Below are 22,000 nucleotides of genomic sequence, written 5' to 3' on the forward strand. Positions count from 1 at the left end.
ACAGTAGAATTCACAGCCACAGGAGTACTATAGCAACGAGTGTAGGTACATCTTTGTTGCCATGGCAAAACACTAATGAAATCTTTCCAGCAGTCATATTAAAGGCAACAGATGCATTAAGGCAGAAATAATCATTCATCTGCAGAGCAATTTGTGGGACTGTCAGAGCCAGTGCTGCCTGTTGAAAATACCCAACACAGTGTCATTAATTAAAGCATTTAATGTTCCACACGATCGGTCATGTCACGAGACTATTACCACACGAAATGCACTGAATGTCACTGATGTGACATTGTCACTGATGATCCATTTACAGTGAAATGAATGACATGAACTAGCCTAAACACAGATATACCATTCAATAAGCACCAAGAGAAGAGGTGTGGATTTGACATGAACTAGCCTAAACACAGATACACCATTCAATAAGCACCAAGAGAAGAGGTGTGGATTTGCAAGGATAAGCATGTTGAGGTTGTGCTGATCTTTGACACCTCCTGATCTCAGTAGCTGTGATTCGTATAAGTAAGATGAATCATTTCACAGACGAAGACAACACGATAAGACATCTGGTGCTTTTACAAAGGGCCAGAGAAGAAGACAACACGATAAGACATCTGGTGCTTTTACAAAGGGCCAGAGAAGAAGATGAACAGAGTATCCAGATGAAACAGGGAGATCAAACACACTGGGGCCAGAGGACACTGAACACAAAGCCTGCCATTCAAAGCCTCTGTCGGTGCTGCCTCTCTATCTCCTGAGGGGCTCAGACGTTAGGAGGGGAAGACATAAATGCTGACACAGAAACCTCGCGCTCCGCGTCTGAGGAGGGTCTTAAGCTGTCAGAGGGTGCTTAGGAGAGCGCTAGTCTGGATGAAGAAACCACGCACAGTGCATTATCACTTCAGGCTTCTGGAGGGAACCAGCCAATGATAGTGTGTGTGTGTAGAAGTTCTCTTGTCTGATGAGGTTAATCTCAGGATGAATGAGTAATGTGTCTACGGTGCATGTTTTTCTTCTTCACAGGAACAACTGCCACGGAGATGGCAGAGGTTTGATCTTTATGCGGAGAGTGGAGAAGAAAACGCTAGCTTCTGTTCAATACCCTCTGACATGTCTTTGGGAGGGTGAGTACAGGCAGGTGATCAAAGTACAAGTCAAGTGTCAGGAGTGTTTTTTGTTGACGATGTTCATTAATAGAGGCCACTCAAAACCCTCTCTTTGATCACTTTCTGCTGACGAGGACAGTATCCATCAAATGGATTAAATGAAACGAGGGCCAGTGAAGAAATACAGTTACTTAAGTTATGCAAATTGAGTGTATGTTCTGTTATTGTGGCAATGACCTGTTTTACCAGCTATAATATGAGCGAGAACCTTTACTGACCATTGATAGTGACATAGCGACCTCATGTGGCCATTTTTTTATTCAGCGCATCTCGAGATTTGCGTGTCAAAAACAACAATCTCGAACAATTTTGGACAAACTCGACCGCCGTACTCGATACCCTTTCCCCTCTATCTCACTATGATGTTTTTTTTTTCTTTCTAACTTTTAGTTACTATAGCTAAGTTTGTACCTTCATTTTGCAGTGCCTTTACACAGACAGTCATTATATATATTTTTTTCGTTTTCCATCATGTTCACGACCACCGGTTCCCGAGGGCTCGGTAAGTACCAGACTAGTTGATTCGTGTACGAGTGTTTTCGCTCGGTCCTGTCTCGCATCTTTGCACTGTCATTCATTCTAGATGAATCTTAAGTATTTGAACGGGTCACATCGTCGTTTCTACGCGTACAATCGACGATTCGAGCCTTTACCATTTTTGTCATAATGTCTAGTATTGCGTGATACCGCTCGATGTTTCATTTAATAAACGACGCTGAATGCTGGCTCAGTACTGTAGTGACAGAACGGTGCATGTGGTTTCCCCGCCCACATTTTCCATACAGTATTTAACGTTATCAGGAACAAGTACTCTGCTGTAAATTCTGATAAGAATATCAAATTGATTGTGCCCTACAGGTAGGTGATTGAATGATTGGTTGCCTCCCCCCACAGATAAGGCCCCCCTGTCTAAAGGTCTCCTCCTGGTCCTCAGTGGTCTGACTGTCGTGCTAACCCTCCTGCCACAGTACAATCACCTGTTCACCTACAGCCTGCAGGCCATCACGCTGCAGCACCAGGTAGCGGAAAAGTGAGAGAGAGTGTCGTAAACCTCTCCTATCTCCACCTGTGGATCATATTGCCAAAGACAGTACAGTATAAAGATGGGCAGAAACTACTTCTCCAATAGAAATCCCCGATCACGCTTGTAGCCGACCTTTGGCTAGCTAAACTCATGCCCAGAAACACGTAATCTGCTTTTAATGGTCTTCGTGCCGAACTGCGCATGTGCAGGCTGTCAAATCGAAGACACTCCTTCGATATAAAGTTGTTTTTGATTAAAATTATTACATGTCAGATTGTCACTTTCACGAGGTTGTAGTAATGACAGTTTCAGCTACTTAAGACATTGGCTCAAATCTCAGTTTTGCATTTAGATTTCTAGACAATCAACAACTAAGGACACATTTTTCGATCTGGTCGGCCAAGTCTGTTTCTCAAGCGTTCCCGGAAGTCTTGTGATGTTGCACCTCTGGGTTTAGAAACTCTGTGGTGTGTGTACTGTGTAACAACCCTCACTCCTCTTCTATAAGGTATGGCGGTTAGTGTGTGGCAGACTGATCTGTCTAGACCTAAAGGACACCTTCTGCAACAGTCTGCTCATCTACAACTTCCGCATCTTGGAGAGACGGTTCGGCAGCAGAAAATTTGCTGTAAGTTCATTTCAGCTTGTAAACCTCTGTTAGACTCACTGGGTGCGTTCCAGCTGGTCTTTATTGCAGTCGTGCTGCACAGATTATCAGTTGTTTAATCAAATTATCATAATAATGATGATGTGGTGATGATGATATGATTTTATGTTATGTCATTGTTTCATACTGTAACGTCCTGGTTCTTCCTGTAGGCCTAACTGTAACATCCTGGTTCTTCCTGTAGGCCTAACTGTAACATCCTGGTTCTTCCTGTAGTCCTAACTGTAAACATCCTGGTTCTTCCTGTAGTCCTAACTGTAAACATCCTGGTTCTTCCTGTAGTCCTAACTGTAAACATCCTGGTTCTTCCTGTAGTCCTAACTGTAAACATCCTGGTTCTTTCTGTAGTCCTAACTGTAAACATCCTGGTTCTTCCTGTAGTCCTAACTGTAAACATTCTGGTTCTTCCTGTAGTCCTAACTGTAAACATCCTGGTTCTTCCTGTAGGCCTAACTGTAAACATCCTGGTTCTTCCTGTAGTCCTAACTGTAAACATCCTGGTTCTTCCTGTAGTCCTAACTGTAACATCCTGGTTCTTCCTATAGGCCTAACTGTAACATCCTGGTTCTTCCTGTAGGCCTAACTGTAACATCCTGCTTCTTCCTGTAGGCCTAACTGTAAACATCCTGGTTCTTCCTGTAGGCCTAACTGTAACATCCTGGTTCTTCCTGTAGTCCTAACTGTAAACATCCTGGTTCTTCCTATAGGCCTAACTGTACATCCTGGTTCTTCCTGTAGGCCTAACTGTAACATCCTGGTTCTTCCTGTAGGCCTAACTGTAACATCCTGGTTCTTCCTGTAGTCCTAACTGTAACATCCTGGTTCTTCCTGTAGTCCTTCCTGTTTGGGACGTGGGTGCTCACTGCACTGGTGGACTTCCTGCTGTCCGAAGCGTTTCACTACCTGTTTGACTACCAGGTGTCTGAGCTGCCTGCCGGACTGTGAGTACCTCTACCTTTACACCTGTTCTTCACAGCGGGACCTCTAACTGGGCTGCCTGCCGGACTGTGAGTACCTCTACCTTTATACCTGTCCTTCACAGCGGGACCTCTAACTGGGCTGCCTGCCGGACTGTGAGTACCTCTACCTTTACACCTGTTCTTCACAGCGGGACCTCTAACTGGGCTGCCTGCCGGACTGTGAGTACCTCTACCTTTACACCTGTCCTTCACAGCGGGACCTCTAACTGGGCTGCCTGCCGGACTGTGAGTACCTCTACCTTTACACCTGTCCTTCACAGCGGGACCTCTAACTGGGCTGCCTGCCGGACTGTGAGTACCTCTACCTTTACACCTGTCCTTCACAGCGGGACCTCTAACTGGGCTGCACACATGTCCTTGACACCTGAGCTCAATCCCTAAATCAATCCCTTGCTCCTATGGACTCCTTTCCTTGAAGTGTGCACTTGTTCACTGAAGGTGTACCGTTGTATTAACACCACTAGAGAGCAGTGAGATCAACGAGGGGCTCGATGTGCTGCAGCTACTTCCAAACCAGCTGTAGGCCTATACGTTCTAGATGAAAACATCACACTGCACATGTTGAAAAACTAGGAAGTACCGGTACTCCTTGACCTTTTACCTCATAGAGAGAAGTGTTGTGTTGCTCTTTTAGGGAAGTGAGTTGTCTGTGTTTTTAGTTTCATACCTGGCTAATTTAGGGATAGGTCAGACCTTGGTGAAATAAAACAGTAACAGTGAAATAGAATGGTTTTAATTCCACTTCAAACAGCAGTTAAAAAGTAAGTATTGGGAAGTGAAACCATTTTTATTATGAAAAGCATAAATATCTGTACAAAGATCGATGTGACGGAAATGTTGGAGATGAATCAGTAAAGGATTTTATCTCTGCATACGACATCCTGTTCTGTAAACAAGGTTTAGTTCTGGAACCTTGTAAAGGCGCTGTTTAGTTCTGGAACCTTGTAAAGGCGCTGTTTAGTTCTGGAACCTTGTAAAGGCGCTGTTTAGTTCTGGAACCTTGTAAAGGCACTGCTGTTTTCTTGTGTTTATGGGACCTTGATTTCCATCTTTTTCACATTCGTTTTGAAATAGCAGATTGAGCAAGGAAGTCAAATTAAAACAAGCATTTCTTATTGGACAAGTTCAGGTAGTCCCTTTCTGTTTCAGTTCCCTTTTCTTCCGTTTGGTATGAATACAACCCAGGACAAATAAGTGTGTCTAGACTAGTGGTTCTGTGTCTCTATGGCCTAGTAGTGGTCTAGACTAGTGGTTATGTGTCTCTATGGCCTAGTAGTGGTCATCTCAAGGACCAGGAGAGGCTCAGGGGTAGTTGGTTGGATGTGGCTCCTGTCTCAGGGGTAGTTGGTTGGATGTGGCTCCTGTCTCAGGGGTAGTTGGTTGGATGTGGCTCCTGTCTCAGGGGTAGTTGGTTGGATGTGGCTCCTGTCTCAGGGGTAGTTGGTTGGATGTGGCTCCTGTCTCAGGGGTAGTTGGTTGGATGTGGCTCCTGTCTCAGGGGTAGTTGGTTGGATGTGGCTCCTGTCTCAGGGGTAGTTGGTTGGATGTGGCTCCTGTCTCAGGGGTAGTTGGTTGGATGTGGCTCCTGTCTCAGGGGTAGTTGGTTGGATGTGGCTCCTGTCTCAGGGGTAGTTGGTTGGATGTGGCTCCTGTCTCAGGGTTAGTTGGTGGGATGTGGCTCCTGTCTCAGGGGTAGTTGGTTGGATGTGGCTCCTGTCTCAGGGGTAGTTGGTTGGATGTGGCTCCTGTCTCAGGGGTAGTTGGTTGGATGTGGCTCCTGTCTCAGGGGTAGTTGGTGGGATGTGGCTCCGTTCTCAGGGGTAGTTGGTTGGATGTGGCTCCTGTCTCAGGGGTAGTTGGTTGGATGTGGCTCCTGTCTCAGGGGTAGTTGGTTGGATGTGGCTCCTGTCTCAGGGGTAGTTGGTTGGATGTGGCTCCTGTCTCAGGGGTAGTTGGTTGGATGTGGCTCCTGTCTCAGGGGTAGTTGGTTGGATGTGGCTCCTGTCTCAGGGGTAGTTGGTTGGATGTGGCTCCTGTCTCAGGGGTAGTTGGTTGGATGTGGCTCCTGTCTCAGGGGTAGTTGGTTGGATGTGGCTCCTGTCTCAGGGGTAGTTGGTTGGATGTGGCTCCTGTCTCAGGGGTAGTTGGTTGGATGTGGCTCCTGTCTCAGGGGTAGTTGGTTGGATGTGGCTCCTGTCTCAGGGGTAGTTGGTTGGATGTGGCTCCTGTCTCAGGGGTAGTTGGTTGGATGTGGCTCCTGTCTCAGGGGTAGTTGGTTGGATGTGGCTCCTGTCTCAGGGGTAGTTGGTTGGATGTGGCTCCTGTCTCAGGGGTAGTTGGTTGGATGTGGCTCCTGTCTCAGGGGTAGTTGGTTGGATGTGGCTCCTGTCTCAGGGGTAGTTGGTTGGATGTGGCTCCTGTCTCAGGGGTAGTTGGTTGGATGTGGCTCCTGTCTCAGGGGTAGTTGGTTGGATGTGGCTCCTGTCTCAGGGGTAGTTGGTTGGATGTGGCTCCTGTCTCAGGGGTAGTTGGTTGGATGTGGCTCCTGTCTCAGGGGTAGTTGGTTGGATGTGGCTCCTGTCTCAGGGGTAGTTGGTTGGATGTGGCTCCTGTCTCAGGGGTAGTTGGTTGGATGTGGCTCCTGTCTCAGGGGTAGTTGGTTGGATGTGGCTCCTGTCTCAGGGGTAGTTGGTTGGATGTGGCTCCTGTCTCAGGGGTAGTTGGTTGGATGTGGCTCCTGTCTCAGGGGTAGTTGGTTGGATGTGGCTCCTGTCTCAGGGGTAGTTGGTTGGATGTGGCTCCTGTATCAGGGGTAGTTGGTTGGATGTGACTCCTGTCTCGGTCTGTGGGTCCTGTATCGGTCTCTGGGTCCTGTCTCGGTCTCTGGGTCCTGTCTCGGTCTCTGGGTCCTGTCTCGGTCTCTGGGTCCTGTCTCGGTCTCTGGGTCCTGTCTCGGTCTCTGGGTCCTGTCTCGGTCTCTGGGTCCTGTCTCGGTCTCTGGGTCCTGTCTCGGTCTCTGGGTCCTGTCTCGGTCTCCGGGTCTCCTGTCTCGGTCTCCGGGTCTCCTGTCTCGGTCTGTGGCCCAGGAATGGTCTTGGTAACGTCATCTAAAGCAACAGGACAAGCTGTGTGGCTACCCAGCCTGCTCCTCCCGTCCCGGGTCCCCCCCCGTTTGAAGGGGGTGTCCTCCCCGGTTCGGACCATGCTGGAGAAAGAGGCGCTGACCTGAACCCTCAACATCTTCATCACCCTCCTCTTGTAACCCTTACAGGCAAAGAAGTAGACAAAGGGGTCCAGGCAGCAGTTGAGGTTCATGAGACACACAGTGAAGTGTAGAGACATCTGAAGGGGAGGGAGAGAGGGGTTAGTGGAGGAGTCGGTCACACTTGGATTGGAGATGGACATTGCACACACGCTTAAATACACAATCTCATGGTCAACACACACACACACACACACACACACACACACACACACACACACACACACACACACACAAAAATACAATGATATTAACAGATAGGCCTATGTTTGTGTGTCAGTGGAGGCTGGTAGAAGGCGCTGTAGGAGGAAGGGCTCGTTGTAATGAATGGAATTCATGTTTGACTCTGTTCCATTCATTCCATTCCAGCCTTTACAATAAGCCCATCCTCCTATAGCTCCTCCCACCAGCCTCCGCTGGTGTGGAGACAACTACCTGAAAGGCCTGTAGCTCGGTACAGTCTGGTGTGTATCTCAGCTTTCGGATCATATACTGCAGGATGTTGATGTGATAGGGACTGAAACACACTACAAACACCAACACTACCCCTGCTATCACCCCCGTCGCCTTCTGGCTCCTCAATGACCTGTGACCTCGCCCACCGACCCTACTTCTCGTCACCAACCGCAGCTTCCAAAGCAACACCAAGTAGCAACACAGGATGGTTGCAACGGGAACGCCGTATCCCATGACGACGGCTCCAATGAGGACGTAGGGGAGTCCCTCCACGGCCCCGTTCTCAAAGTTGGGGTACTCCATGCAGGTGGTGGTCCCGTCCGGCTCGGCCCGGGTCATGGTCACGGAGAGGAGGGGTAACGTCTGGACCAGGACTAGAACCCACACCCCTACGCAGACATAGCGGATGGTCCGGGCCCGGCAGAGCCTGGTGTAACGCAGAGGGAGAACCACGGCTACGAAGCGGTCTACGGCCAGGCAGGTCATGAAATTGACCCCTGCGTAGGTGTTGACGTAGAACAGAAGGGCGGTGACGCGACACAGGGTCTCCCCCAGGGGCCAGTGGAAACCTAGAGGCAGGGAGACTCAAAGATTACCAAGAGAGGTTAGTCCACTTCTGGAACATAACAAGACGCCTGGGATCTCAGGAAAAAGTGTCTGTGTGGATATTCTCCACCTACATTTAAACACCTACAGTGCCTTCAGAAAGTGTCCACACCCAGTGGTGGAAAAGTACCGTCATACTTGTGTAAATGTAAAGATACGTTAATAGAAAATAACTCAAGTGAAAGTCACCCAGTAAAATACTACTTGAGTAAAAGTGAGTCACCCGGTAAAATACTACTTGAGTAAAAGTGAAAGTCACCCAGTAAAATACTACTTGAGTAAAAGTGAAAGTCACCCAGTAAAATACTACTTGAGTAAAAGTCACCCAGTAAAATACTACTTGAGTAAAAGTGAGTCACCCGGTAAAATACTACTTGAGTAAAAGTGAAAGTCACCCAGTAAAATACTACTTGAGTAAAAGTGAGTCACCCGGTAAAATACTACTTGAGTAAAAGTGAAAGTCACCCAGTAAAATACTACTTGAGTAAAAGTGAAAGTCACCCAGTAAAATACTACTTGAGTAAAAGTCACCCAGTAAAATACTACTTGAGTAAAAGTCACCTAGTAAAATACTACTTGAGTAAAAGTGAGTCACCCGGTAAAATACAACTTGAGTAAAAGTGAAAGTCACCCAGTAAAATACTACTTGAGTAAAAGACACCCAGTAAAATACTACTTGAGTAAAAGTGAAAGTTACCCAGTAAAATACTACTTGAGTAAAAGTGAAAGTTACCCAGTAAAATACTACTTGAGTAAAAGTGAAAGTCACCCAGTAAAATACTACTTGAGTAAAAGTGAAAGTCACTCAGTAAAATACTACTTGAGTAAAAGTCACTCAGTAAAATACTACTTGAGTAAAAGTCACCCAGTAAAATACTACTTGAGTAAAAGTGAAAGTCACCCAGTAAAATACTACTTGAGTAAAAGTCACCCAGTAAAATACTACTTGAGTAAAAGTGAAAGTCACCCAGTAAAATACTACTTGAGTAAAAGTCACCCAGTAAGATACTACTTGAGTAAAAGTGAAAGTCACCCGGTAAAATACTACTTGAGTAAAAGTCACCCTTTGCATGGTGAATCAATACACCCAGTCACTACAAAGATTCAGGCATCTTTCCTAGCTCAGTTGCCGGAGAGGAAGGAAACCGCTCAGGGATTTCATCATGATGCCAATGGTGACTTTAAAATAGTTACAGAGTATGATGGGTGTGATATGAGAACTAAGGATGGATCAACAACATTTGTAGTTACTCCACAATACTAACTTAAATTACAGAGTGAAAAGGAAGCCTGTATTTCAAAACATGCATCCTGTTTGCAACAAGGCACTTAAGTAATACTGAAAAAAAAAAAGAAAAATATCTAACTTTCTTTCCTGAATACAAAGTGTTACGTTTAGGGCAAATCCAACACATCACAGAGTACCACTCTTCATATTTTCAAGCACGGTGGTTGCTGCATCATGTTATGGGTGTGCTTGTCAGCGACAATGACAAGGGAATTTTTTTTTAGGATAAAAAGATAAGCACATGCAAAATCCTAGCGGAAAACATGGTTCTGTCTACTTTCCAACAGACACTGGGAGACAAATTCACCTTTCAGCAGGACAATAACCTAAAACACAAGTCCAAATATCCACTGGGGTTGCTTACCAAGAAGACTGATTGTTCCTGAGTGGCATAGTTACCATTTTAACTTAAATCGTCTTGAAAATCTATGGCAAGACTTGAAAATGGCTGTCAATTTGACAGTTTAAAAAAAAGAGAAGAATTTTAAAAAGAATAATGTGCAAATATTGTACAATCCAGATGTGCAAAGCTTTTAGAGATTTACCCAGAAAGACTCACAGCTGTAATCACTGCCAAAGGTGCTTCTACAAAGTATTGACTCAGGGGTTTGAATACTTATGCAAATTAGATATTTCCAAGAGTTCATTTTCAATACATTTGCAAAAATGTCAACACATGTTTTCACATTGTCATTATGGGTTATTGTGTGTGTTTTAATTCGGGCTGTAACAACAAAATGTGGAAGAAGTCGAGGGGCGTGAACACTTTCTGAAGGCACTGTATCATTTCTACATACCTACTATCTGCTTTTAGTTGTTTGTTTTAAACTACTTCAAAACAACTATACTCACCGACCTAGGACGTCGTAGTGGGAGTATCACTGACCTAGGACGTCGTAGTGGGAGTATCACTGACCTAGGGTGTAGTGGGAGTATCACTGACCTAGGACGTCGTAGTGGGAGTATCACCGACCTAGGACGTCGTAGTGGGAGTATCACTGACCTAGGGTGTAGTGGGAGTATCACTGACCTAGGGTGTAGTGGAGTATCACTGACCTAGGGTGTAGTGGGAGTATCACTGACCTAGGACGTCGTAGTGGGAGTATCACTGACCTAGGGTGTAGTGGGAGTATCACTGACCTAGGGTGTAGTGGGAGTATCACTGACCTAGGACGTCGTAGTGGGAGTATCACTGACCTAGGGTGTAGTAGTGGGAGTATCACTGACCTAGGGTGTAGTGGGAGTATCACTGACCTAGGGTGTAGTGGAGTATCACTGACCTAGGGTGTAGTGGGAGTATCACTGACCTAGGGTGTAGTGGAGTATCACTGACCTAGGGTGTAGTGGGAGTATCACTGACCTAGGACGTCGTAGTGGGAGTATCACTGACCTAGGGTGTAGTGGGAGTATCACTGACCTAGGACGTCGTAGTGGGAGTATCACTGACCTAGGACGTAGTAGTGGGAGTATCACTGACCTAGGACGTCGTAGTGGGAGTATCACTGACCTAGGACGTCGTAGTGGGAGTATCACTGACCTAGGACGTCGTAGTGGGAGTATCACTGACCTAGGGTGTAGTGGGAGTATCACTGACCTAGGGTGTAGTGGGAGTATCACTGACCTAGGGTGTAGTGGGAGTATCACTGACCTAGGACGTCGTAGTGGGAGTATCACTGACCTAGGGTGTAGTGGGAGTATCACTGACCTAGGACGTCGTAGTGGGAGTATCACCGACCTAGGACGTCGTAGTGGGAGTATCACTGACCTAGGGTGTAGTGGGAGTATCACTGACCTAGGGTGTAGTGGAGTATCACTGACCTAGGGTGTAGTGGGAGTATCACTGACCTAGGACGTCGTAGTGGGAGTATCACTGACCTAGGGTGTAGTGGGAGTATCACTGACCTAGGGTGTAGTGGGAGTATCACTGACCTAGGACGTCGTAGTGGGAGTATCACTGACCTAGGGTGTAGTAGTGGGAGTATCACTGACCTAGGGTGTAGTGGGAGTATCACTGACCTAGGACGTCGTAGTGGGAGTATCACTGACCTAGGGTGTAGTAGTGGGAGTATCACTGACCTAGGGTGTAGTAGTGGGAGTATCACTGACCTAGGGTGTAGTGGAGTATCACTGACCTAGGGTGTAGTGGGAGTATCACTGACCTAGGGTGTAGTGGAGTATCACTGACCTAGGGTGTAGTGGGAGTATCACTGACCTAGGACGTCGTAGTGGGAGTATCACTGACCTAGGGTGTAGTGGGAGTATCACTGACCTAGGACGTCGTAGTGGGAGTATCACTGACCTAGGGTGTAGTAGTGGGAGTATCACTGACCTAGGACGTCGTAGTGGGAGTATCACTGACCTAGGACGTCGTAGTGGGAGTATCACTGACCTAGGACGTCGTAGTGGGAGTATCACTGACCTAGGACGTAGTAGTGGGAGTATCACTGACCTAGGACGTCATAGTGGGAGTATCACTGACCTAGGACGTCGTAGTGGGAGTATCACTGACCTAGGACGTCGTAGTGGGAGTATCACTGACCTAGGGTGTAGTGGGAGTATCACTGACCTAGGGTGTAGTGGGAGTATCACTGACCTAGGGTGTAGTGGGAGTATCACTGACCTAGGACGTCGTAGTGGGAGTATCACTGACCTAGGGTGTAGTGGGAGTATCACTGACCTAGGACGTCGTAGTGGGAGTATCACTGACCTAGGACGTCGTAGTGGGAGTATCACTGACCTAGGGTGTAGTGGGAGTATCACTGACCTAGGGTGTAGTGGGAGTATCACTGACCTAGGGTGTAGTGGGAGTATCACTGACCTAGGGTGTAGTGGAGTATCACTGACCTAGGGCGTAGTGGGAGTATCACTGACCTAGGGTGTAGTGGGAGTATCACTGACCTAGGGTGTAGTGGAGTATCACTGACCTAGGGTGTAGTGGGAGTATCACTGACCTAGGGCGTAGTGGGAGTATCACTGACCTAGGGCGTAGTGGGAGTATCACTGACCTTGGGCGTAGTGGGAGTATCACTGACCTAGGGCGTCGTAGTAGTGGAGTATCACTGACCTAGGGCGTCGTAGTAGTGGAGTATCACTGACCTAGGGCGTAGTGGGAGTATCACTGACCTAGGGCGTCGTAGTAGTGGGAGTATCACTGACCTAGGGCGTCGTAGTAGTGGAGTATCACTGACCTAGGGCGTAGTAGTAGTGGAGTATCACTGACCTAGGGCGTAGTAGTAGTTGAGTATCACTGACCTAGGGCGTAGTGGGAGTATCACTGACCTAGGGCGTAGTGGGAGTATCACTGACCTAGGGCGTAGTAGTAGTGGGAGTATCACTGACCTAGGCCGTAGTAGTGGTGGAGTATCACTGACCTAGGGCGTAGTAGTGGTGGAGTATCACTGACCTAGGGCGTAGTAGTGGTGGAGTATCACTGACCTAGGGCGTAGTAGTGGTGGAGTATCACTGACCTAGGGCGTAGTAGTAGTAGTAGTAGTAGTAGTAGTAGTAGTAGTGGAGTATCACTGACCTAGGGCGTAGTAGTAGTAGTAGTAGTAGTAGTGGAGTATCACTGACCTAGGGCGTAGTAGTGGTGGAGTATCACTGACCTAGGGCGTAGTAGTGGTGGAGTATCACTGACCTAGGGCGTAGTAGTGGTGGAGTATCACTGACCTAGGGCGTAGTAGTGGTGGAGTATCACTGACCTAGGGCGTAGTAGTGGTGGAGTATCACTGACCTAGGGCGTAGTAGTGGTGGAGTATCACTGACCTAGGGCGTAGTAGTAGTAGTAGTAGTAGTAGTAGTAGTAGTGGAGTATCACTGACCTAGGGCGTAGTAGTAGTAGTAGTGGAGTATCACTGACCTAGGGCGTAGTAGTGGTGGAGTATCACTGACCTAGGGCGTAGTAGTGGTGGAGTATCACTGACCTAGGGCGTAGTAGTGGTGGAGTATCACTGACCTAGGGCGTAGTAGTGGTGGAGTATCACTGACCTAGGGCGTAGTAGTAGTAGTAGTAGTAGTAGTAGTGGAGTATCACTGACCTAGGGCGTAGTAGTAGTAGTAGTAGTAGTGGAGTATCACTGACCAATGGGCGTAGTAGTAGTAGTAGTGGAGTATCACTGACCTAGGGCGTAGTAGTGGTGGAGTATCACTGACCTAGGGCGTAGTAGTAGTAGTAGTAGTGGAGTATCACTGACCTAGGGCGTAGTAGTAGTAGTAGTAGTAGTAGTAGTGGAGTATCACTGACCTAGGACATTGTAGTGGGAGTATCACTGACCTAGGGTGTAGTAGTAGTGGGAGTATCACTGACCTAGGGTGTAGTGGTGGAGTATCACTGACCTAGGGCGTAGTGGGAGTATCACTGACCTAGGGCGTCGTAGTAGTGGAGTATCACTGACCTAGGGCGTAGTAGTAGTAGTGGAGTATCACTGACCTAGGACGTTGTAGTGGGAGTATCACTGACCTAGGGCGTAGTAGTGGTGGAGTATCACTGACCTAGGGCGTAGTAGTGGTGGAGTATCACTGACCTAGGGCGTAGTAGTAGTAGTAGTAGTAGTAGTAGTAGTAGTAGTGGAGTATCACTGACCTAGGGCGTAGTAGTAGTAGTAGTAGTAGTAGTGGAGTATCACTGACCAATGGGCGTAGTAGTAGTAGTAGTGGAGTATCACTGACCTAGGGCGTAGTAGTAGTGGGAGTATCACTGACCTAGGGCGTAGTAGTGGGAGTATCACTGACCTAGGGCGTAGTAGTAGTAGTAGTGGAGTATCACTGACCTAGGGCGTAGTAGTAGTAGTAGTAGTGGAGTATCACTGACCTAGGGCGTAGTAGTAGTGGAGTATCACTGACCTAGGGCGTAGTAGTAGTGGTTTAGTATCACTGACCTAGGGCGTAGTAGTAGTGGAGTATCACTGACCTAGGGCGTAGTAGTAGTAGTGGAGTATCACTGACCTAGGGCGTAGTAGTAGTGGAGTATCACTGACCTAGGGTGTAGTAGTAGTGGAGTATCACTGACCTAGGGCGTAGTAGTAGTGGTGGAGTATCACTGACCTAGGGCGTAGTAGTGGAGTATCACTGACCTAGGGCGTAGTAGTAGTAGTGGAGTATCACTGACCTAGGGCGTAGTAGTAGTGGAGTATCACTGACCTAGGGCGTAGTAGTAGTGGAGTATCACTGACCTAGGGCGTAGTAGTAGTGGTGGAGTATCACTGACCTAGGGCGTAGTAGTAGTGGAGTATCACTGACCTAGGGCGTAGTAGGCTATCCTCAGAGGCAGGGCCAGAGTGAAGAGGACGTCGGAGGCGGCCAGGTTGGCAGAGTAGAGCGTGGTAGAGTTGATCTGGGCCAGGTTGGGTCTGATGACGTGCAGTGCCAGGGCGTTACCTAGGAGGCCGAGCGTGAAGACCAGGCTGTAGTGGAGAGACATGAGGACGCGGGCGACGGGGCGGTGGTCGTACAGGTTGGTGCAGACCAGGGAGGAGGAGGTGTTGGAGTCCAGGTTCAGAGTGGAGTTCACACCCTCCGACCACGACATGATGGTTAGTAACAGGAAGTGTAAATCTGAAGCACAGCAGGTGAGGGTTTGGGTGAAGACACTTGCAGTAGTTTAAAATCAACAGACAAAAGCAATGTTCCATTTGTCTTGCATCATTTGCTCTATAACACTCATGTAGTAATTACAACCCCAAATATACCCACAATTTGTGGGGGGAAATTCACTTTCCTGTGAAAAATGTCTATGCTTAAACCTGTGTAAACTACATACTGTATTATACAGTGGTGGAAAAAGTACCCAATTGTCATACTTTAGTAAAAGTATAGAAATAGAAATATTTAATAGAAAGTGATTCAAGTGAAAGTCAGCCAGTGAAATACTTATTGAGTAAAAGTCTAAAAGTATTTGGCTGTAAATATATAAGATACCTTTTTAATAGAAAGTGACTCAAGTGAAAGTCAGCCAGTGAAATACTTCTTGAGTAAAAGTCTAAAAGTATTTGGGTTGTAAATATATTTAAGTGTAAAAAGTACATGTAATTGCTCAAATATACTTGTGTCAAAAGTAAAAGTGAAAGTATAAATGACTTGTTTAGTGAGTCCTCCAGGCCGGAGGCAGGAGGGATGACCACGTGTGCTCTTGAAAGTGCGTGAATTTGACAATTTTCCTGTCCTGCTAATAAGCATTGAAAATGTAATGAGTACTTTGGGTGTCAGAAAATGTACGGAGTAAAAAGTACAATATTTTCTTTAGGAATGTAAGTGAAGTAAAAGTAAAATTGTCAAAAATATAAAAATTGAAGTACAGATTCTACAAAAAACTACTGAAGTAGTACTTTAATGTATTTTTACTTAAGTACGTTACACCACTGGTATTATACTGTACCGTACCTGTGTAAACTACATACTGTATTATAGTATCATATCTGTGTAAACTACATACTGTATTATACTATCATACCTGTGTAAACGACAGTGTAATACTGTATCATACCTGTGTAAACCACATACTGTATTATACTATCATACCTGTGTAAACCACATACTGTATTATACTATCATACCTGTGTAAACCACATACTGTATTATACTATCATACCTGTGTAAACCACATACTGTATTATACTGTACCATACCTGTGTAAACCACATACTGTATTATACTATCATACCTGTGTAAACCACATACTGTATGATACTGTATCATACCTGTGTAAACGACAGTGTAATACTGTATCATACCTGTGTAAACCACATACTGAATGATACTGCATCATACCTGTGTAGACCACATACTGTATGATACTGTACTCACCAGATGGAAGCGCTCTTAACTCTCAGTCGTCAGTGGTGTTTCAGGAGGGACGTTGGTCCCCTGTGTGACTCCAGAGCCAGGTGTCAGGTCAGCCAGAGAATGAAACTCAACAAGTATTAGATATATTTATCTTTTCTTTGCATCAGCTACGGCCGACTAGGCAGAAGTGTGCAGCTTCTGCCACAGCCAGTACCCAGACACACACTTATCATTTCCTGCACCGCAAGCAAACCCCTCCTACATTTATTCTGAGTGGGTGTGTGTGTGTGTGGGTGCAAGCGTCTCTTCGAAATTTGTAAATATGAATTTATTTGATCAACAGGATGAATAATTTTCAGCATGTGTATTCATGTTTGTAAGGATATCAAGCACTCCAGATGATATTGAGGGCACAAATAGGCTGATTGTCAGCTGTTCTTCATGTGAACAGAGTAGAAATTAGAGTAAAGAGGAAGAAGTATATTGACCCAATCGTGACTAGGGCTGGGAATTACCGGGGGGCCTCGTGGTGTGATATTACCGGGGGGCCTCGTGATGTGATATTACCAGGGGACCTCGTGGTGTGATATTACCGGGGGGGCCTCGTGGTGTGATATTACCGGGGGGCCTCGTGGTGTGATATTACCGGGGGGCCTCGTGGTGTGATATTACCGGGGGGCCTCGTGGTGTGATATTACCGGGGGGCCTCGTGATGTGATATTACCAGGGGACCTCGTGGTGTGATATTACCAGGGGGCCTCGTGGTGTGATATTACCGGGGGGGCCTCGTGGTGTGATATTACCGGGGGGCCTCGTGGTGTGATATTACCGGGGGGCCTCGTGGTGTGATATTACCGGGGGGCCTCGTGGTGTGATATTACCGGGGGGCCTCGTGGTGTGATATTACCGGGGGGGCCTCGTGGTGTGATATTACCGGGGGGCCTCGTGGTGTGATATTACCGGGGGGCCTCGTGGTGTGATATTACCGGGGGGCCTCGTGGTGTGATATTACCGGGGGGCCTCGTGGTGTGATATTACCGGGGGGCCTCGTGGTGTGATATTACCGGGGGGCCTCGTGGTGTGATATTACCGGGGGGGCCTCGTGATGTGATATTACCGGGGGGGCCTCGTGGTGTGATATTACCGGGGGGCCTCGTGGTGTGATATTACCGGGGGGCCTCGTGGTGTGATATTACCAGGGGACCTCGTGGTGTGATATTACCAGGGGACCTCGTGGTGTGATATTACCGGGGGGCCTCGTGGTGTGATATTACCGGGGGGCCTCGTGGTGTGATATTACCGGGGGGGCCTCGTGGTGTGATATTACCGGGGGGCCTCGTGGTGTGATAGAGAGAGAGTGAAAACACATTGTCTCCCTATTTAAAAAGATGGAGAATACGCTATGAAGGAAACCTACTGTAGTTTTGGTGCAGCTACAGCCAACTGGACATGTAACTGTATGGATCTGTCTCCTCCCATCACTACTAATGACCCTCTCATGACCTCTCTGGGCTGCTGTCATGTTCCTCATTCTGATCCTTCATGTGGAGTTCATAAAAAATGAATCTCTACTTTTAATACGAACTGTATTCATACCCTCAGGCTCTCACTATTACTAGTAGGTGTGTGTGTGTGTGTGTGTGTGTGTGTGTGTGTGTGTGTGTGTGTGTGTGTGTGTGTGTGTGTGTGTGTGTGTGTGTGTGTGTGTGTGTGTGTGTGTGTGTGTGTGTGCGTCAAGCATGGACATATCAGATATGGCTCATCCTGTGATGCTCATCTCCATTCTGTGTGTGTGTGTGACTGTGCGTGTCCTTGTGTGTGCATGTGTGGGTGACTGTGTGTGTGTGGGTGACTGTCCGTGTGGGTGACTGTGCGTGTCCGTGTGTGTGTGTGTGTGTGTGGGCGACCATGCGTGTCCTCGTGTGTGTATGTGTGGGTGACTGCGTGTCCGTGTGTGTGTGTGTGTGTGTGTGTGTGGGTGACTGTGCGTGTCCTCGTGTGTGTGTGGGTGACTGCGTGTCCGTGTGTGTGTGTGTGTGGGTGGGTGACTGCGTGTCCTGGTGTGGGTGACTGTGCGTGTCCTGGTGTGTGTGGGGGTGACTGTGTGGGTGACTGTGCGTGTCCTGGTGTGTGTGTGTGTGTTTGTGACTGTGCGTGTCCTGGTGTGTGTGTGGGTGACTGTGCGTGTCCTGGTGTGTGTGTGGGTGGGTGACTGTGCGTGTCCTGGTGTGTGTGTGGGTGACTGTGCGTGTCCTGGTGTGTGTGTGGGTGACTGTGCGTGTCCTGGTGTGTGTGTGGGTGACTGTGCGTGTCCTGGTGTGTGTGTGGGTGACTGTGCGTGTCCTGGTGTGTGTGTGGGTGACTGTGCGTGTCCTGGTGTGTGTGTGTGGGGGACTGTGCGTGTCCTGGTGTGTGTGTGTGTGACTGTGCGTGTCCTGGTGTGTGTGTGTGTGTGACTGTGCGTGTCCTGGTGTGTGTGTGGGTGACTGTGCGTGTCCTGGTGTGTGTGTGGGTGACTGTGCGTGTCCTGGTGTGTGTGTGGGTGACTGCGTGTCCTGGTGTGTGTGGGTGACTGTGCGTGTCCTGGTGTGTGTGTGTGTGGGTGACTGTGTGTGTGTGTGACTGTGCGTGTCCTGCTGTGAGTGACTGTAATGGCAGGGCTCTGAGGTTAGCTGCTGGTCTATAATGATTCACTCTTACTTCCTCTAATAGAAATATACTTTACTGTATATCTGCTCAGAGGTTTGGTGTTTGTGAACAGAACATTGTTTTAACCATCTTCTCCTTTCCTTTCCTCCTTTCCTCCTCACCTCCCCTCTCTCCTTCCCTCCCCTCTCTCCTTCCCCATCCCCTCTCTCTTCCTTACCTCCCCTCTCTCCTTCCCTCCCCTCTCTCATCCTCACCTCCCCTCTCTCATCCTCACCTCCCCTCTCTCATCCTCACCTCCCCTCTCTCCTTCCCCATCCCCTCTCTCCTCCTCACCTCCTCCTCTCTCCTCCTCACCTCCTCCTCTCTCCTCCTCACCTCCCCCTCTCTCCTTCCCCATCCCCTCTCTCCTCCTCACCTCCCCTCTCTCCTCCTCACCTCCCCTCTCTCCTCCACCTCCCCTCACTCCTTCCCCATCCCCTCTCTCCTTCCCCATCCCCTCTCTCCTTCCCCATCCCCTCTCTCCTTCCCCATCCCCTCTCTCCTCCTCACCTCCCCTCTCTCCTCCTCACCTCCCCTCTCTCCTCCTCACCTCCATCCTCTCCTCCTCTCCTCCTCACCTCCCCTCTCTCCTTCCCCTCTCCTCTCTCCTCCTCACCTCCCCTCCCCTCTCTCCTTCCCTCTCCACTCTCCTCCTCACCTCCTCTCTCCTTCCCCTCTCCTCTCTCCTCACCTCCCCTCTCTCCTTCTCCTCTCCTCTCTCCTTCCCCTCTCCTCTCTCCTCCTCACTTCTCCTCTCTCCTTCCCTCTCCTCTCTCCTTCCTCTCTCCTCCTCACCTCCCCTCTCCTTCCCTCTCCTCTCTCCTCCTCACCTCCCCTCTCTCCTTCCCTCTCCTCCTCACCTCCCCTTCCCTCTCCTCTCTCCTCCTCACCTCCCCTCTCTCCTTCCCTCTCCTCTCTCCTTCCCCTCTCCTCTCTCCTCCTCACCTCCCCTCTCTCCTTCCCTCTCCTCTCTCCTTCCCCTCTCCTCCTCACCTCCCCTCTCCTCTCCTCACCTCCCCTCTCTCCTCTCCTCTCTCCTCCTCACCTCCCCTCTCTCCTTCCCTCTCCTCTCTCCTCCTCACCTCCCCTCTCTCCTTCCCCCTCTCCTCCTCACCTCTCCTCCAGGCTAGGCCCAGTGTTCAGCCTGTTTGTACCTTTCCATTCCTCCATCCCCAAGGTTCCAGTCACTCAACTCCTTGGTCAGATCTCCGTAACTAACAAGTCCCTGGTTTACATTGTAGGCCTGCAGGTATGTAGAGTTACATAGTGTTCAGCATGGTGAGGGTCAGTGGTTAATATGTAGAGTTACATAGTGTTCAGCATGGTGGGGGTTAATATGTAGAGTTACATAGTGTTCAGCATGGTGGGGGTTAATATGTAGAGTTACATAGTGTTCAGCATGGTGGGGGTCAATATGTAGAGTTACATAGTGTTCAGCATGGTGGGGGTTAATATGTAGAGTTACATAGTGTTCAGCATGGTGGGGGTCAGTGGTTAATATGTAGAGTTGCATAGTGTTCAGCATGGTGGGGGTTAATATGTAGAGTTACATAGTGTTCAGCATGGTGGGGGTCAGTGGTTAATATGTAGAGTTACATAGTGTTCAGCATGGTGGGGGTTAATATGTAGAGTTACATAGTGTTCAGCATGGTGGGGGTTAATATGTAGAGTTACATAGTGTTCAGCATGGTGGGGGTCAGTGGTCAATATGTAGAGTTACATAGTGTTCAGCATGGTGGGGGTTAATATGTAGAGTTACATAGTGTTCAGCATGGTGGGGGTCAATATGTAGAGTTACATAGTGTTCAGCATGGTGGGAGTTAATATGTAGTTACATAGTGTTCAGCATGGTGGGGGTTAATATGTAGAGTTGCATAGTGTTCAGCATGGTGGGGGTTAATATGTAGAGTTACATAGTGTTCAGCATGGTGGGGGTTAATATGTAGAGTTACATAGTGTTCAGCATGGTGGGGGTTAATATGTAGAGTTACATAGTGTTCAGCATGGTGGGGGTTAATATGTAGAGTTACATAGTGTTCAGCATGGTGGGGGTTAATATGTAGAGTTACATAGTGTTCAGCATGGTGGGGGTCAGTGGTTAATATGTAGAGTTACATAGTGTTCAGCATGGTGGGGGTTAATATGTAGAGTTACATAGTGTTCAGCATGGTGGGGGTCAATATGTAGAGTTACATAGTGTTCAGCATGGTGGGGGTTAATATGTAGAGTTACATAGTGTTCAGCATGGTGGGGGTCAGTGGTTAATATGTAGAGTTGCATAGTGTTCAGCATGGTGGGGGTTAATATGTAGAGTTACATAGTGTTCAGCATGGTGGGGGTCAGTGGTTAATATGTAGAGTTACATAGTGTTCAGCATGGTGGGGGTTAATATGTAGAGTTACATAGTGTTCAGCATGGTGGGGGTTAATATGTAGAGTTACATAGTGTTCAGCATGGTGGGGGTCAGTGGTCAATATGTAGAGTTACATAGTGTTCAGCATGGTGGGGGTCAGTGGTCAATATGTAGAGTTACATAGTGTTCAGCATGGTGGGGGTTAATATGTAGACTTACATAGTGTTCAGCATGGTGGGGGTCAATATGTAGAGTTACATAGTGTTCAGCATGGTGGGAGTTAATATGTAGTTACATAGTGTTCAGCATGGTGGGGGTTAATATGTAGAGTTAAATAGTGTTCAGCATGGTGGGGGTTAATATGTAGAGTTACATAGTGTTCAGCATGGTGGGGGTCAGTGGTTAATATGTAGAGTTACATAGTGTTCAGCATGGTGGGGGTCAATATGTAGAGTTACATAGTGTTCAGCATGGTGGGGGTTAATATGTAGTTACATAGTGTTCAGCATGGTGGGGGTTAATATGTAGAGTTACATAGTGTTCAGCATGGTGGGGGTCAGTGGTTACTATGTAGTTACATAGTGTTCAGCATGGTGGGGGTTAATATGTAGAGTTACATAGTGTTCAGCATGGTGGGGGTCAGTGGTTAATATGTAGAGTTACATAGTGTTCAGCATGGTGGGGGTCAATATGTAGAGTTACATAGTGTTCAGCATGGTGGGGGTCA

At 47.9% G+C, this 22,000-nt stretch overlaps 2 protein-coding genes across 2 annotated transcripts in view; one reads left to right on the top strand and one right to left on the bottom strand.

Moving 5' to 3' along the window:
* Positions 1-1,484: 1,484 nt before the first annotated feature.
* Positions 1,485-22,000, top strand: part of LOC139402517 (ubiquitin-associated domain-containing protein 2-like) — a 42,958-nt gene continuing 22,442 nt past the window's right edge. The window contains exons 1-5 of the mRNA XM_071146509.1: positions 1,485-1,671; positions 2,064-2,188; positions 2,702-2,821; positions 3,695-3,801; positions 20,046-20,169. Of these exons, the coding sequence (XP_071002610.1) occupies positions 1,641-1,671; positions 2,064-2,188; positions 2,702-2,821; positions 3,695-3,801; positions 20,046-20,169 (507 nt within the window). The 5' untranslated portion in view covers positions 1,485-1,640. The remainder of the gene's footprint in view (positions 1,672-2,063; positions 2,189-2,701; positions 2,822-3,694; positions 3,802-20,045; positions 20,170-22,000) is intronic.
* Positions 4,558-16,354, bottom strand: LOC139402516 (G-protein coupled receptor 183-like). The gene is made up of 4 exons (XM_071146508.1): positions 16,254-16,354; positions 14,691-15,005; positions 7,538-8,127; positions 4,558-7,182 (listed from the first exon to the last, which is right to left on the bottom strand). Exons 2-4 carry the CDS (start codon positions 14,977-14,979, stop codon positions 6,583-6,585), a joined length of 1,479 nt encoding a protein of 492 aa, XP_071002609.1. The 5' UTR covers positions 14,980-15,005; positions 16,254-16,354; the 3' UTR covers positions 4,558-6,582.

This window comes from Oncorhynchus clarkii, unplaced genomic scaffold, assembly GCF_045791955.1.
Source record: "Oncorhynchus clarkii lewisi isolate Uvic-CL-2024 unplaced genomic scaffold, UVic_Ocla_1.0 unplaced_contig_8910_pilon_pilon, whole genome shotgun sequence".
Classification (NCBI taxonomy): domain Eukaryota; kingdom Metazoa; phylum Chordata; class Actinopteri; order Salmoniformes; family Salmonidae; genus Oncorhynchus; species Oncorhynchus clarkii.